This window comes from Neomonachus schauinslandi, chromosome X, assembly GCF_002201575.2.
Source record: "Neomonachus schauinslandi chromosome X, ASM220157v2, whole genome shotgun sequence".
NCBI lineage: Eukaryota > Metazoa > Chordata > Mammalia > Carnivora > Phocidae > Neomonachus > Neomonachus schauinslandi.
In genome coordinates this window covers 79,303,418-79,320,986 of record NC_058419.1, presented here as the reverse complement: position 1 = coordinate 79,320,986, position 17,569 = coordinate 79,303,418, and the positions used below count along the sequence as shown (strand labels likewise).

At 37.5% G+C, this 17,569-nt stretch overlaps 1 protein-coding gene across 2 annotated transcripts in view; it reads left to right on the top strand.

Annotated features, from left to right (window-relative positions):
* Positions 1-12,723, top strand: part of RRAGB (Ras related GTP binding B) — a 41,901-nt gene extending 29,178 nt beyond the window's left edge. For both annotated transcript variants that reach the window (XM_021701209.1, XM_021701341.1), the window contains 3 exons: positions 9,947-10,038; positions 11,079-11,194; positions 12,211-12,723. In XM_021701209.1, coding sequence (XP_021556884.1) covers positions 9,947-10,038; positions 11,079-11,194; positions 12,211-12,308 — 306 coding nt within the window. In that variant the 3' untranslated portion in view covers positions 12,309-12,723. The remainder of the gene's footprint in view (positions 1-9,946; positions 10,039-11,078; positions 11,195-12,210) is intronic.
* The last annotated feature ends 4,846 nt before the right edge of the window (positions 12,724-17,569 follow it).

The following is a 17,569-nucleotide window of genomic DNA, read 5'->3' as shown; positions in this document are numbered from 1 at the left end:
ACAAAAGACCAGGGGTGTCTGAGTGCAGCAGAGCTCCCAGGTATTGGAGCAGGGAAGCCGGCTGCAAAGATGGAGCTGAAGAGTGGGCTCTCAGCTCAGGGTTGCCATAAACCATGATTCACAACACAGTCGGGCCACTACTCTTCGAGCAGGGACCCAACAAGCGACAGATCCGAGGAGACTCTCCTTCCTCCCTTGGGAGGAGTGGCATGGAAATGCAACACAGGAATCTGCTGGGTTTGGAGACTCCAAATGGGGTTGTGTTCCAGAGATAGAAATACTCGGTCACAGGCCGGGTGAGCATGGAGTGCATCTGGAGACTGGGGAGACAGGACTGTTTGACTGCTTTTTTCTGGGGGCTCAGAGGAGTGGGGCCATAAGTTCTTGGCTCCTCCTTGTGTAGATTGGGAGGCCACCATTTTCATTCTCATCCCCCAAAGCTGTACAGAAAGCTTGCAGGTAACAAAAGCTACAGAGAACAAACCCGAGCGGAATACCTAGCCTGGCCCTTGACAAAGGTGGTGCAATTCCGCCTCGGGCAAAGACATTTGAGAATCACTCCCAACAGGCCCCTCCCCCAGAAGATCAGCAAGAAGAGCCAGCCAAGACCAAGTTTACCGATCAATGAGAACTGCAGAACTCCAGCACTAGCGGAATACAGCACATAGAATTCATGGCTTTTTTCCCCCATGATTCTTTAGTCTTTCAAAGTTCATTTTTTTACTTTTCTTTAATTTTTTCTTTTTCTATTTTTTTTGATTTTTTTTTTCCCTTTTTCAAACATCTTACTATTATCCTCTTTTAAAATCTTTTTTAATTTTCATTTTAGAGTCATATTCTATCCCTTCATTGTAGTTAACATTTTTTGTATCTATATGTTTTTCTCTCTTTAAAATTTTGGGATACAGTTTCTTCTAACAGACCAAAATATACCCTAAATCTCTAGTGTATTGCTTGTTCTAGTCTCCTGCCTGATCACATTCTTTTTTTTTGTTTTTTTCTTTAATTTTTCTTTTCTTCAACCAACTTATCAATTCCTTTTAGAAAATCTTATAATTTTCATCTTTACAGTCATATTCCATCCTTTCATCGTATTTACCCTTATTTTTGTATATATATGTTTTCCTTTCTTTAAAATTTTGAGAGGCAGTTTCCTCTAACCAAAATAAGCCCAAAATCTAGTGTGTGGCTCTGATCTATTCACAATCTGATCATATTCTTTTGTTTGTTTTCTTATCCTTTCTTTTCCCCCGGTTTTGGGTCTCTTCTGGTTTGTTTAGTGTATATTTTTCTGGGGTCATTGTTACCCTGTTAACATTTTGTTCTCTCATTCATCTGTTCTTCTCTGGACAAAATGACAAGACGGAAAAACCTCAAAAAAATGAACAAGAAAAAAAAAAAAACGAACAAGTAGCAGCACCGACTGCCAAGGACCTAATCAATATGGATATTAGTAAGATATCAGAACTAGAGTTCAGAATGACGATTATAAAGATACTAGCTGGGTTTGAAAAAAGAATGGAAGATACTAGAGAATCCCTTTCTAGAGAAATAAAAGAACTAAAAGCTAACCAAGTTGAATCAAAAAGGCTATTAATGAGGTGCAATCAAAAATGGAGGCTCTAACTACTAGGATAAATGAGGCAGAAGAGAGAATTAGTGATATAAAAGACCAAATAATGGACGATAAAGAAGCAGAGAAAAAGATAAGCAACTACTGGATCATGAGGGAAGAATTTGAGAGATAAGTGATACCATAAGATGAAATAGTATTGGAATAAGTGGGATGCCAGAATAAGAAAGGGGGGCAGAAGGTATATTGGAGCAAATAATAGCAGAGAACTTGCCTATTTTAGGGAAGGAGATACGCATCAAAATCCAGGAGGCACAGAGAACCCCACTCAAAATCAATAAAAATAGGTCAACACCCTGACATCTAATAGTAAAACTTACAAGTCTCAGAGACACAGAGAAAATCCTGAAAGCAGCTTGGGACAAGAGATCTGTAACATAATACGATAGAAACATTAGATTGGCAGTAGACCTATCCACAGAGACCTGGCAGGCCAGAAAGGACTGGCATGATATCTTCAGAGCACTAAATGAGAAAAATATGCAGCCAAGAATACTTTATCCAGCTAGGCTGTCACCGAAAATAGAAGGAGAGATAAAAAGCTTCCAGGACAAACAAAAAAGAATTTGCAAACACAAAATCAGCTCTACAAGAAATATTAAAAGGATCCTCTAAGCAAAGAGCCTAAAAGTAACGTCGACCAGAAACGAATAGAGACAATATACAATAACAGTCACCTTACAATCAATACAATGGCACTAAATTCATATCTTTCAACAGTTACCCTGAGTGTAAATAGGCCAAATGCCCCAATCAAAAGACACAGGGTATCAGATTGGATAAAAAAAAAAGAACCATTTATATGCTGCCTGGAAGAGACTCATTTTAGACCCAAGGACACCTCCAGATTTAAAGTGAGGGGATGGAAAACCATTTACCATGCTAAGGGATATCAAAAGAAAGCTAGGGTGGCAATCCTTATATCAGACAAATTAGATTTTAAAACAAAGAGTATAATAGATAAGGGAGGACACTATATCCTGCTTAGAGGGTCTGTCCAAAAAGAAGATCTAACAATTGTAAATATCTATGCTCCTAACATGAGAGTAGCCAATTATATAAGCCAATTAATAACAAAAGTCACAGAAACACATTGACAACAATACAGTAATAGTAGGGGACTTTAACACACCCCTCACTGAAATGGATAGATCATCTAAGCAAAAGATCAACAAGGAAATAAAGGCTTTAAATGACACCCTGGACCAAATGGACTTCACAGGTATATTCAGAACATTCCATCCGAAAGCAACAGAATACATATTCTTCTCTAGTGCCTATGGAACATTCTCCAGAATAGATCACATCCTAGCTCACAAATCAGGTCTCACCCAGTACCGAAAGATTGGGATCATTCCCTGCATATTTTCAGACCACAGTGCTTTGAAACTAGAACTCAATTACAAGAGGAAAGTCGGAAAGAATTCAAATACATGGAGGCTAAAGAGCATCATACTAAAGAATGAATGGGTCCACCAGGAAATTAAAGAAGAATTTTAAAAATTCATGGAAAGAAATGAAAATGAAAACACAACTGTTCAAAATCTTTGGGATGCAGCAAAGGCAGTCCTAAGAGGAAAGTATATAGCAATACAAGCCTTTCTCAAGAAACAAGAGAGGTCTCAAGTACACAACCTAACCCTACACCTAAAGAAGCTGGAGAAAGAAGAGCAAATGAAGCTTAAACCCAACAGGAGAAGAGAAATAATAAAGATCAGAGCAGAAATCAAGGAAATAGAAACCAAAAGAACACTAGAACAGATCAACAAAACTAGGTACTTGCTCTTTGAAAGAATTAGTAAGATTGATAAACCCCTGGCCAGACTTAACACAAAGAAAATAGAAATGACCCAAATAAATAAAATCATGAATGAAAGAGGAGAGATCACAAACAATTATAAGAACATATTATGAGCAATTATATGCCAGCAAATTAGATAATCTGGAAGAAATGGATATATTCCTAGAGAAGTATAAACTACCAAAACTGAACCAGGAAGAAATAGAAAACCTGAACAGACCCATAACCAGTAAGGAAATTGAAGCAGTCATCAAAAATCTCCCAACAAACAAGAGCCCAGGGCCAGATGGCTTCCCAGGGGAATTCTACGGAGCATTTAAAGAAGAATTAATACGTACTCTTCTGAAACTGTTCCAAAAAGAGAAATGGAAGGAAAACTTCCAAACTCATTTTATGAGGCCAGCATCACCTTGATCCCCAAACCAGAGAAAGACCCCATGAACAAAGGGAATTACAAACTAATATATCTGATGAACGTGGATGCAAAAATTCTCACCAAAATACTAGCCAGTAGGATCCAACAGTATATTAAAAGGATTATTCACCACAAACAAGTGGGATTTATTCCTGGTCTGCAAGGTTGGTTCAACATCAGAAATCAATCAATGTGATACAGTACATTAGTAAAAGAAAGAACAAAACCATATGATCCTCGCAATAGTTAATTTGACAAAGTACAGCATCCTTCCTTGATTAAACTCTTCAGAGTATGGGGATAGAGACTACGTACCTCAATATCATAGAAGCCATCTATGATAAACCCACAGCAAATATCATTCTCAATGGGGAAAAACAGAGCTTTTCACCTAAAGTCAGGGACATGGCAGGGATGTCCACGATCACCACTGCTCTTCAACATAGTATTAGAAGTCCTAGCCACAGCAATCAGACAACAAAAAGAAATAAAAGGCATTCGAATTGGCAAAGAAGAAGTCAAACTCTCACTCTGTGCAGATGATATGGTACTTTATGTGGAAAATCCTAAAGACTCCACCCCAAAACTGCTAGAACTCATACAAGAATTCAGTAAAGTGGCAGGATATAAAATCCACAGAAATCAGTGGCATTTCTATACACCAACAACAAGATAGAAGAAAGAGAAATTCAGGATTCAATCCCATTTACAATTGCACCCAAAACCATAAGATACTTAGGAATAAACCTAACCAAAGAGGCAAAGGATCTGTACTCAGAAAATTATAGAATACTCATGAAAGAAATTGAGGAAGACACAAAGAAATGGAAAAACATTCCATGCTCATGGATTGGAAGAACAAATATTGTGAAAATGTCTATGCTACCTAGAGAAATCTACACATTTAATGCAATCCTTATCAGAATACCATCCACTTTTTTCAAAGAAATGGAACAAATAATCGTAAAATTTTTATGGAACCAGAAAAGACCCCAAATAGCCAGAGGAGTGTTGAAAAAGAAAAGCAAAGCGGGTAGCATCACAATTCCGGCCTTCCAGCTCTATTACAAAGCTGTCATCATGAGGACGGTATGGTACTGGCACAAAAACAGAAACATAGATCAGTGGAACAGAATAGAGAGCCGAGATATGGACCCTCAACTCTATGATCAACTAATCTTCGACAAAGCAGGAAAGAATATCCAATGAAAAAATATAGTCTCTTCAACAGATGGTGTTGGGAAAATTGGACAGCCACATGCAGAACAATGAAATTGGATCATTTCCTTACACCACACACAAAAATAGACTCAAAATGGGTGAAAGACTTAAATGTGAGACAGGAATCCATGAAAATCCTAGAGGAGAACACAGGCAGCAACCTCTTCGACCTTAGCTGCAGCAACTTCTTCCTAGAAACATCGCCAAAGGCAAGGGAAGCAAGGGCAAAATTGAACTATTGGGACTTCATCAAGTTAAAAAGCTTTTGCACAACACAGGAAATAGTCAACAAAACCAAAAGACAGCTGACAGAATGGGGGAAGATGTTTGCAAATGACATACCAGATAAAGGGCTAGTATCTAAAATCTATAAAGAACTTCTCAAACTCAACACCTAAAGAACAAATAATCCAATCAAGAAATGGGCAGAAGACATGAACAGACATTTCTGCAAAGAAGACATCCAAATGGCCAACAGACACATGAAAAAGTGCTCAACATCACTCAATATCAGGGAAATCCAAATCAAAAGCTCAATGAGATACCACCTCACACCAGTCAGAATGGCTAAAATTAACAAGTCAGGAAATGACAGATGTTGGTGAGGATGTGGAGAAAGGGGGAACCCTCCTACAGTGTTGGTGGGAATGGAAGCTGGTACAGCCACTCTGGAAAACAGTGTGGAGTTTCCTCAAGATGTTATGAATAGAACTATGCTATGACCCAGCAGTTGCACTACTGGGTATTTACCCCAAAGATACAAATGTAGTGATCAAGGGGGTACGTGCACCCCAATGTTTATAGCAGCAATGTCCACGAAAGCCAAACTATGGAAAGAGCCAAGATGTCCATCAACAGATGAATGGATAACGATGTGAGATATATATATATATATATAGAATATATATATATATATATATTCTCTATATATAATGGCATATTATGCAGCCGTCAAAAAAACCCCAAAATTTTGCCATTTGCAATGATGTGAATGGAACTAGAGGGTATTATCCTAAGCGAAATAAGTCAATCAGAGAAAGACAAATATCATATGATCTCACTGATATGAGGAATTTGAGAAACAAGACAGAGGGCCATGGGGAAGGGAGGAAAAAATGAATCAAGATGAAACCAGAGAGGGAGACAAACCATAAGAGACTCATAATCTCAGGAAACAAACTGAGGGTTTCTGAAGTGGGGGCGGGGTGAGAGGGATGGGGTGGCTGGGTGATGGACATTGGGTAGTGTATGTGCTATGGTGACTGCTGTGAATTGTGTAAGACTGATGATTCACAGACCTGTACCTCCGAAACAAATAATACATTATATGTTAAAAAAAAAAGAAGAAGAAGATAGTAGGAAGGGAAAAATGAAGAGGGGGAAATCGGAGGGGGAGACGAACCATGAAAGACTATGTTCTCTGAGAAGCAAACAGGGTTTTCGAGGGGATCGGGGTGGGGGAATGGGTCAGCCCAGTTATTGGTATTAAGGAGGGCATGTATTGCTTGGAGCACTGGGTGTTATACGCAAACAATGAATCATGGAACACTACATCAAAAACTATTTTTGTAATGTATGGTGACTAACATAACATAATGAAATAAAATTTTTTAAAAAACGTACTTTGTTGAGGATTTTGATAATGAATGGTTGTTGTACTTTGTCAGATGCTTTGTGTGCATCTATTGAAATGATCATATAGTTCTTACCCCTTATTTTACTGATGTGATGTATCATGTTGATTGATTTGCAAATATTGAACTGTTCTTGTAACCCAGGAATAAATCCCATTTGATCACGGTGAATGGTTTTTTTAATGCATTGTTGAATTCTGTTTGCTGGGAATTCGTTGTTAATTTTTATATTTGTGTTCATCAGGGATATTGTCCTGTAGTTCTTTTTTATTGGTGTCTTTATATGGTTTCACTGTTGGTAAACCTGGCCTCCTAGAATGAATATGGAAGTTTTCCTTCCTTTTCTATTTTTTGGAATATTGTGAGAATAGGCATTAACTCTTCTTTAAGTGTTTAGTGGAATTCACCTGGGAAGCCATCTGGCCCTGGACTTTTGTTATTGGGAGATTTTTTATTTCTGATTCAGTTTCTTTGCTGGTTATCAGTCTGTTCAAGGTTTCTATTTTTCCTGTTTCAGTGTTGGTAGTTTATATGTTTCTAGGGATTTATCCATTTCTTCTAAGTTGTCCAATTTGTTGGCATATAGTTTTTCATAATACTCTCTTACGATTGCTTGTATGTTTGGTTGTTATTTCTCCTCTCTCATTTATGATTTTATTTATTTTGGTCTTTCTCTTTTTTTTCTTGATACATAGAGGTTTGTCTTAGAGGTTTGTCAATTTTATTAACTTTTTCAAAGAACCAGCTCCTGGTTTCATTGATCTGTTCTATTGTTTTTTAAATTTCTTTATCATTTCTTTCTGCTCTAATTTTTATTATTTCCTTCCTTCTGCTGGCTTAGGTTTTGTTCGTTGTTCTTTTTCTACCTCCTTTAGGTGTAGGGTTAGCTTGTTTATTTTAGATTTTTCTTGCTTCTTGAGGTAGTCTTGTAATGCTATAAACTTCCCTCTTAGAACTGGTTTTGCTGCATCCCAGAGGTTTTGGACAATTGTTTTCATTTTCATTTGTTTCCATGTACTTTTTATTTCTTCTTTGATTTCTTGGTTGACCCATTCATTGTTTAGTAGCATGTTATTTATCCTCCATATATTTGTGGTCTTTCCCATTTTTTTCTTTTGGTTGACTTCTAATTTCATAGCATTGTGGTGAGAAAATATGCATGGTGTGATTTTGTTATTCTTGAATTTATTGAGGTTTGTTTTGTGAGCTAATATGTGATCTCTTCTGGAGATTGTTTTGTGTGTACTTGAGAAGAATGTGTATTCTGTTGTTTTGGGATGGAATGTTCTGAATACATCTATTAAATCCATCTCTTCCATTATGTCTTTGAGAGTCATTGTTTCCTTGTCGATTTTCTGTTTAGATCATCTGTCCATTGATGTAAGTGTGATGTAAAATCCCCTACTATTATTGTATTATTATTGCTTAGTTCCTTTATGTTTGTTATTAACTGCTTTATGTATTTGGGTGCTCCTAGCTTGGGAGTCATGTAACTAGTGAGCATGCCAGAGTCTTGTTCATTATAGGAATTAACCAGGCAAATTACTTCACTGAATAAGAACAGCCATGCACCACCATGCACAGAATCGGGAAAGAACTTTCCATGTCAATCCTGTCCATGTCCAGGCTGGGTAAGGTTTCCAGTGTTGAGTCAGATTAAGCCACAGGCTCTAGGGGGGGTGATGCCCTTCCATCAGTTCCTTTAAATTGCAGCTTTGTAACCTCTGAACCCAAAGGTTCCCTTTGGAACCCAAAGACTTTGGTCCTGGAAGCTACCTCACAGATCATGGTTATAATGCTGCTGCATCATCAGTCATCATCATTTGTGGTTAGAACTACAATGGTATCTAATCGTCTTTGAACCTCTGACATTCATTCATTCATATATATATATATATATATATATATATGTGTATATGTATATATATATATATATATATATATATTTATTCAGTTAGCCACTATATGTCATTAGCTTTTGATGTAGTGTTCAGTGATTCATTATTTGCATATAACACCCAGTGCTCATCACAACACATGCCTTCCTTAATACCCATCACCCTGTTACCCCATCCTCCACCCCCCTCCCCTCTGAAACCCTCAGTTTGTTTCCCAGGGTCCATAGTCTCTCATGGTTCATCTCCCTCTCTGATTTCTCACCCTTCAGATTTCCCTCCCTTCTCCTATGGTCCTGCATGCTATTGCTTATGTTCCACATATGAGTGAGCCTCTGACATTCATTCTTAATTAATGAAAACATTCTTGGCAAATGTTTTCACTCTTGTCTTTCTTGTGTCAGTCCAAGAATTTGACCTGTAGCAGTGCAATATGAATGCTCCTGCCCATTCCTCTTAATCGATCATTTTGTTGCTTCTGAAAACCAACAAAATAGAACCATGGTCTTATTCCATCATTACTAGCTGCCTATGCAGGTGGCTATGGAAAAAATCCTGCTTTATGCTTTATGGTCCTGCTTTGAATACTCTGTTTCAAAGTAAATGCTTCAGACCCCATGGGACACTCAGCTAGGAGCATGGAGAGGGCGCTGATAAGAAAGAGGTGGGGACAGGGAGGGGCATGCTTCACTGCATACTTAAGATTTTTAAATGTAATATCAAAGGCCACTTAGTTATAGCCCTCATTAAAATCAATACATTAGGTGCGCCTGGGTGGCTCAGTCAGTTAAGCAGCTGCCTTCGACTCAGGTCATGATCCTGGTGTCCTGGGATCGAGCCCCACGTCCAGTTCCCTGCTCAGCGGAGAGCCTTCTTCTCCCTCTCCCTCTGCCTGCCACTCTGCCTATTTGTGTTCTCTGTCAAATAAATAAATAAAATCTTTTAAAAAATCAATACATTAGGTACTTGTAAAGAACAGCTAAAAATTTTATATTTTTTCTTTTTAATTTGTACTTATTTAATCAAAAACATACTGTGAAATATTGATATAAGATGAACATTTAATGATTAAAGTAAGTGAGGAAGAACAGCACTGAACCAAAATAGATAATACTTTAATGCTCTAATAAAATTATAACCAAACACTACTATATGGGTTATCCATAGGGATGTTGAAATTATGCAGAACATTGGCATGATATGGGAAAGAAGAGACAAGAAGCCAGGTGCCAAGTCTACCCTGAAAATAGGGTGACCAAGAGACTGACAGAGGTCTGCCTTGAGGAGTAAGTAGCAGAGGGTGATATGACTACCTTGCATATTTAAAGGCATTGCTCTTTTTCATAGGTGATTTCTCACTATCAGTGTAAAAAGCAGCGTGATGCCCACAGATTTGAGAAAATCAGCAACATTATTAAGCAGTTTAAGCTGAGCTGCAGGTAAGAGATCTTGTGTGATTTATTTATGTCTAGAAAGAAATTATTGTCATTTTTGAGAGGTTCAAATAACTATAGTAGACTGCACTTCTGTATTCATAAAAGTTCATTTAATCAAAAAGAAAGCTAACCTCTAAGGGAGCCTACAATTGACTGAGGTGAAAGTCATTGTCCTTTAATGCAAATTCAACTGATAGAGAAGAAGCATGTGCAAAATAAGCAAAATAGCCTTTCGAGATACTTGATACTATTTAGGAAGAAATAAACAATGTCCAAGAGAGTTTTGAAAAAGAAGAAAGAATTTACCCTACCAAATAAAAGATTTACTGTAAAACTATAGTAATTAAAATAGCGATGTCATGATTCAGGAATAATACAGAATAGATTCTAGAAATGCCTAATCATGTTGTCTCACCTTTGATAAAATACAGTTTGAATCATAACATTGTGAATGTAGGAAGAAAGAATGGTAGAACATTATAATTTAGTAAAGATTTAATCAACAAAATTCTTATCCTGGTAAAATTTTGATGCCCAGACAATAGAATAGGTATAAGTACAGGTATAAGTTTACTCTTTTTATGCCTTTGTACTCTCTGAGACTTACTGGCATGTTTATGCCTACATTTTTAGGAAGAAATAGCAAATGACATACAAATGTAATTACCTTGTTTGTTTTTGAAGAAATGGGATCATTTCTTGAATTTCAATATAACTAACATTCAAAAAATACAGTTATTAATCACAATGATAGGAAAATTTCAACTTAAGCTTCTTAAATATTAGAGAAATCTTTTGTAACATGATATTTTAACATGGATCTGGGTCTAAGCCCATTTCACAGTCAATATCAAGTCCTAATGCAGTTTCTAAGTCACTTTCCAAAATATACAGCAGTAGAGTTTCCTTGGAAAAGAAAGGGAGGTTAGTGATTAACTGTCTTAATGAAGTGATGAATCAAGGTATAATGGTATAAAAGGTAAGAATGTTTTATATTGATATTATTTTATATTCTTTACTTCTTTTTCTCATTTCTCCTATAGCAAACTAGCTGCTTCTTTTCAGAGCATGGAAGTCAGGAACTCTAACTTTGCTGCTTTCATTGACATCTTTACATCCAACACTTACGTGATGGTCGTGATGTCTGATCCATCCATTCGTAAGTTTAAACTTAGCTGACATAGGTTTCAAGGCACGTTCTTTAAACTAATTGCCCTAGAGGTAGTACTTTATTAGGTAATAAAAAAAACATTTTGTAGTGGGGATGGCTGCAAAGCAGTATGAATATACTTAATGCCACTGACCTATATATTTTGAAATGGTTAAAATGGTAATTTTTTTGTTATGTATTATTGACCACAATGAAAAAGCTATTTTCATACTAGTGGTAAATAGTTTTTTGTTTCATAGACTTACATTTTGAAGCTTAAAAATAATTTAGACTCTAGGGTATTTTGTTTTTTCTTCATGGTATTTCAAAAATCAAGTTACTAAATCTAGGGATTTTGAAGAAAAGAGAATCCAAATGTATGATTTATGCTTCATATAGTAAACATTTTTAAAAGACTAATCAATCTAAATTCTGAACTACTAAATGTTAAGCCATTTTAATGTATATTCCTAAGTACCATATTCCCATATTTGTGTTATGGGCATAAAGGGAAGTAGGTATTTGGTACATCCATGCCATAATAGCCATATCTATCATAACCACTGTAATAAAGGTTCTAGCAGTATTTCTTTTCTTTTTTGTTTAATTAGCTAAGGTATAGTACACCTTGGCTAATTAGTTTTTGATATAACGTTCAATGATTCATTAGTTGAGTATTTTTAGGATGTTCGCAGAAGTTTAAATTATCTCTGATCCACTCACTTTTCCTACCTTTGGTTAATATTAAAATACAACATAAGATAATGGGTTTTATTCTAAAAGTAAACCAAACCAAAAGATTTTGAAATTTTATTTTGGAAATGTAGTATTTAGAATATAAACAAATCTTCTACTTATTCAGAAAAATTAAGTCCCGGTTAACTTGGGACTTCTATTCCTGTATGTTCTCTGTGACATATGTTGAGAGATTTGGCTCTCTTTTGTTTATTTGTTTTTATTAGTCATACATTCCTTTGGCTGCCTGTACTTATTCTGTTGGCTGTTTCCTCCACTCCTACCCTCAGCTTCTGCAGCTACTCTGATCAACATCCGCAATGCCAGAAAACACTTTGAAAAGCTGGAAAGGGTGGATGGACCAAAGCAGTGTCTTCTCATGCGCTAAACATTGCCAAGTGTTGTTTCAAAAAATTTTGAAATACTGTTTCTTAATTAATCTTAAGGTATTCATATATGTAGGCTCTGAAATGTGATGCTTACCACTTCTATATTTCCTTCCTACTCTCTAGTCTTAATGTTTAACCTTGAATGCTGTTTACTAAAATAGCCAGTAAGAAGTTAGAAGATGAGCTGTTCATGGACTTGATGTGCATAAAATTATGTGATATGTAAGTCTTCTGATAAGATTCTAATAGTGTGTGTTCTGATAACCTAGTTCTAATAGTTGTGTATGCCAAAGCCTTTCCCAACATCATTTTGTGTTCCTTATCAGATAGTAACCTGTAAGTTTGGAATATTACTGTTTTCTCAGCATGCATTAAAAATATTACTTAACTTCAACTATAAATAAACTTTTGCTGTTAGGGATTTCAGTGTCTGTTTTTCTTTTCCTTGTTTCTTCAACTTTTCCCTAAGAGCAAATGAATTTCGCAGTTATCCTAGGGGGAGGGGATCTGCTGGTTGGGAAATATTACAGAATAAAGTTGGATAGGAAAGATGGAGCCAGATCATAGCCTTAAAGTTAGGTAGAAGAGTTTAGATATAATGTGATAAGAAATAGGAAAGCATTATAAGCTTTTGAAAAGGGGAATTAATGTGAAAGGAATTTTGAAAGAAAATTAACCTAGACTGTATAGGCTTACTGGTGGCAGTTGGGGAAGCTGTGGCACTAATTTAGGCCTGAGGTGTGTTGAAAAGTCTCTTGCAGGATGCAATTGGAGAAGAAATGAATAAAAAGTTGAGGGAAAAGAGATAGGATTTATGAGATGTAAGTCGTCTTTCTCTGTAGTCCAGGAATAGTTAATTTATATATTCCATTACACCTAATGGGACATGCCTTCATTATGCTAGTCAAGTAGTTTTAAAATATTTTTCAAGATGTTGTGTTTTAGGAAGAGCATGGAAGATGGCAGAGGAGTAGGGAACCCTATTTCAACCAGTCTCCAATTTAGCTGGATATCTACCAACCCATTCTGAACACCCACAAAATCAGCCTGAGATGTAAGAATATATATATCTGGATCTCTACAAGCAGAAAATCTCTGGTGGTCATGAGGTACGAAGGGCAAAGCCTTGATTCTGTGGGCAGATATTGGAAGATAAACAGAAGGGGGAGGGAGCCGCCATAAGCTGGTGTCAGGAAGGTGATATAATACCAGAGCACAAAAGTGTCCAGCGCTGGGGAACAGGCACAGACCGCAGAGCGGTAGCAGCAGGGAAAAGACTTCAGTGCAGCCCCAGACAGGATCCAGGAGCTGTGGGTGCATGTGTGCGAACCAGGGGCAGCTCGCAGCTTTAGAAGCACAAAGAGCAGAGATACACCAGCCCTAGGATCGATCTCTGGGAGAGTTGCTGTGGGCTACACCACTGGGGAGGCTGCGGTTTTTAGCAACAGAGACTGTGTGTCCTGAAGAGCTCAGTGAAGAGCAGACTATGATTTCTCTGCTCTGGGTCAGAGGTTTGGGTGCGGTCGGAAGAGACACAGAAAGCCCCAGAGAACAAAAACTCAAAAAACTGGTTTCCACTGAGCCCACCACCCACCCTGCCCCTGACAAGGGGCAGGGCAATTCTGCTCAGCAGGATTGCATAAGTAACAGTGTGGCAGTCCCCTCCCCCAGAAGACAGGCTGGAAGAACAAGAGGACAACAACCCTAGGTTCTCTATAAAACGAGTGCATCTTACTTGGGTCGTGGTTAATACTTTGGACTCTGTACATTCCTTCAACCACCCCCCAACAGAATGACTAAGAGGAGGAACCCCCAACAAAGAAAAGAATCAGAGACTGTGGCCTCTGCCACAGACCTAATGGATATGGATATAAGCAAGATGTCAGACAGACTTCAGAGTAGAGATTATGAAGTCGGTATCTAGGCTTCAGAAAAATATTAGCGCCAATCTAGAATCTCTAAGGGCAGAAATGAGATCTAATCAGGCAGAACTTAAAAGTGCTATGAATGAAGCACAGTCTAAACTGGATACCCTAACAGCCAGGGTAAACAAGGCAGAAAAATGAATTAGTGAGCTAGAAGATAAGATGATAGAAACGAAGGAAACCAAGTAGGCCTGGGGGAAAAGGCTTAAAGCTCAAGATACTAGACTGAGAGAAATTAATGATGCCATGAGACGTTCCAATGTCAGAATTATTGGGATCCCTGAGGGAGTGGAGAGAGGGAGAGGTCTAGAAGATATATTTGAGCAAATCGTAGCTGAGAACTTCCCTAATATGGGAAAGGAAAAAAGCATTCGTGTCTAATGGGCAGAGATCAATGAGAACAGATCCCAAGATCAATGAGAACAGACCAGCACCCTGACATATAATAATAAACCTGCAAATCGTAGAACCAAGTAAGCAATCCTGAAAGCAGCTAGGGGGAAGAGATTTCTTACCTACAGAGGGGAAAACATCAGAATAACGTCAGACCTGTCCACAGAGACCTGGCAAGCCAGAAAGGGCTGGCAAGACATTCAGGGTATGGAATGAGAATAACAGGCAGCCAAGGATACTTTATACAGCAAGGCTGTCATTCAGAAAGGATGGAGAAAGAAGGAGCCTCCAGGACCGGCAAAACCTGAAAGAATATGTGACCACCAAGCCGGCCCTGCAAGAAATATTAAAGGGGGTTTCTATAAAAGAAGAAAGACCCCAAGAGTAATATAGACCAGAAATGTGCAGAGACAATCTGTAGAAACAGGGACTTCACAGGCAACATGATGGCACTAAAATCATATCTTTCAATAGTAACTCTCAACGTGAATGGCCTAAATGTTCCCATGAAACAGCACAGAGTTGCAGATTGGATAAAAAGACAGGACCCATCCATATGCTGTCACCAAGAGACTAATTTTGAACCTAAAGTTACATCCAGACTGAAAGTGAGGGGATGGAGAACCATTTTTCATGCCGACAGACCTCAAAAGAAAGCTGGGGTATCAATTCTAGTATCAGACTAATTAGATTTTAAGCTAAGATTGTAGTAAGAGATACAGAGGGACACTATATCATTCTTAAGGGTCTATCCAACAAGAAGAGCTAACAATTGTAAATATCTATGCCCCCAACATGAGAGCAGCCAACTACATAAGCCCACTTTTAATCAAAATAAAGAATCATATTGATAATAATACTTTAATAGTAGGAGACCTCAACACTCCACTCTCAGCAATAGATCATCTAAGCAGATCAACAAAGAAACAAGAGCTTTGAATGACACACTGGACCAGATGGACTTCATAGATATACAGAACATTCCACCCTAAAACAATAGAATATTCATTCTTCTCGAGCGCACATGGAACTTTCTCCAGAATAGACCACATACTGGGTCACAAATCAGGTCTCAACCAATACCCAAAGATTGAGATTATTCCCTGCATGTTTTCAGACCACAATGCTTTGAAACGAACTTAATCACAAGAAAAAATTTGGAAGGAATTCAAACACTTGAAAGCTAAAGACCATTGTGCTAAAGAATGTTTGGGTCAACCAGGAAATTAAAGAGGAACTTAAACAATTCATGGAAACGAATGAGAACAAAAACACGTTGGTCCAAAACCTATGGGATATGGCAAAGGCAGTCCTAAAGGGGAAATACATAGTCATCCAAGCCTCTCTCAAAAAAGTAGAAAGATCCTGAAGGCACAACCTAACCTTACACCTAAAGGAACTGGAGAAAGTACAGCAAATAAAACCTAAACCAAGCAGGAGAAGAGAAATAATAAAGATTAGAGCAGAGATCAATGAAATGGAAACAAAAACAGTAGAGCAGATCAATGAAACTAGAAGCTGGTTCTTTGAAAGAATTAATAAGATCGATAAACCACTGGCCAGATTTATCCAAAAGAAAAGAGAAAGGACCCAAATTAATAAAATTATGAATGAAAGGGGAGAGATCACCACTAACACCAAGGTAATAGAAACAATTATTAGAAATTATTATCAGCAACTATATGCCAATAAATTAAGCAACCTGGAAGAAATGGATGCCTCCTGGGAAACTTATAAACTACCAAGACTGAAATAGTAAGAAATAGACAATCTGAATAGACCAATAACCAGTAACAAAATTGAAGCGTCAATCAAAAACCTCCCAAAGGGGCACCTGGGTGGCTCAGTTGTTAAGCGTCTGCCTTCGGTTCAGGTCATGATCCCAGGATCCTGGGATCGAGCCCTGCATCAGGCTCCCTGCTTGGTGGGAGGCCTGCTTCTCCCTCTCCCACTCTCCCTGTATCTCTCTCTGTCAAATAAATAAAATATTTAAAAATAAATAAAAAATAAAACCTCCCAAAAAACAAGAGTCCAGGGCCAGATGGCTTCCCAGGGGAATTCTATCAAACATTTAAAGAAGAAATAATACCTATTCTCCTAAAGCTGTTTCAAAAAATATAAATAGAAGGAAAACTTCCAAACTCATTCTATGAGGCCAGCTCTACCTTGATCCCCAAACCACACAAAGACCCCATCAAAAAGAATTACAGACCAATTTCCCTGATGAATATGGATGCCAAAATTCTCAACAAGATCCTAGCCAATAGGATCCAACAGGACATTAAAAGCATTATCCATCTTGACCGGCTGGGATTTATTCCTGGGATGGAAGGACGGTTTAACATTCACAAATCAATCAATGTGATAGAACATATTAATTAGAGACAAGAACCATATGATCCTCTCAAATGATGCAGAAAAAGCATTTGACAAACTACAGCATGCTTTACTGTTTAAAACTCTTCAGAGTGTAGGGATAGAGTGAACATTCATCAATTTTACAAAAACCATCTATGAAAAGCCTACAGCGAATATCATTTTCAATGGGGAAAAGCAGAGAGCCTTTCTCTTAAGATCAGGAACATGACAAGGATGCCCACTCTCACCACTGTTGTTCAACATATTACTAGAAGTCCTAGCATCAGCAATCAGACAACAAAAAAGAAAAAATGGCATTCAAATTGGCAAAGAAGAAGTCAAACTCTCTTCATAGATGTCATAGATGACACATATTTTGTGTGGAAAACCCAAAAGACTCCACCCTCAAATTACTAGAACTCCTACAGAAATTCACTAATGTGGCAGGATACAAAATCAATGCACAGAAATCAGTTGCTTTTATATGCACTAACAATGTAACTGTAGAAAGAGAAATTAGAGAATCAATTCCATTTGCAATAACATCAAAAAACATGAGATACATAGGAATAAACCTAACCAAA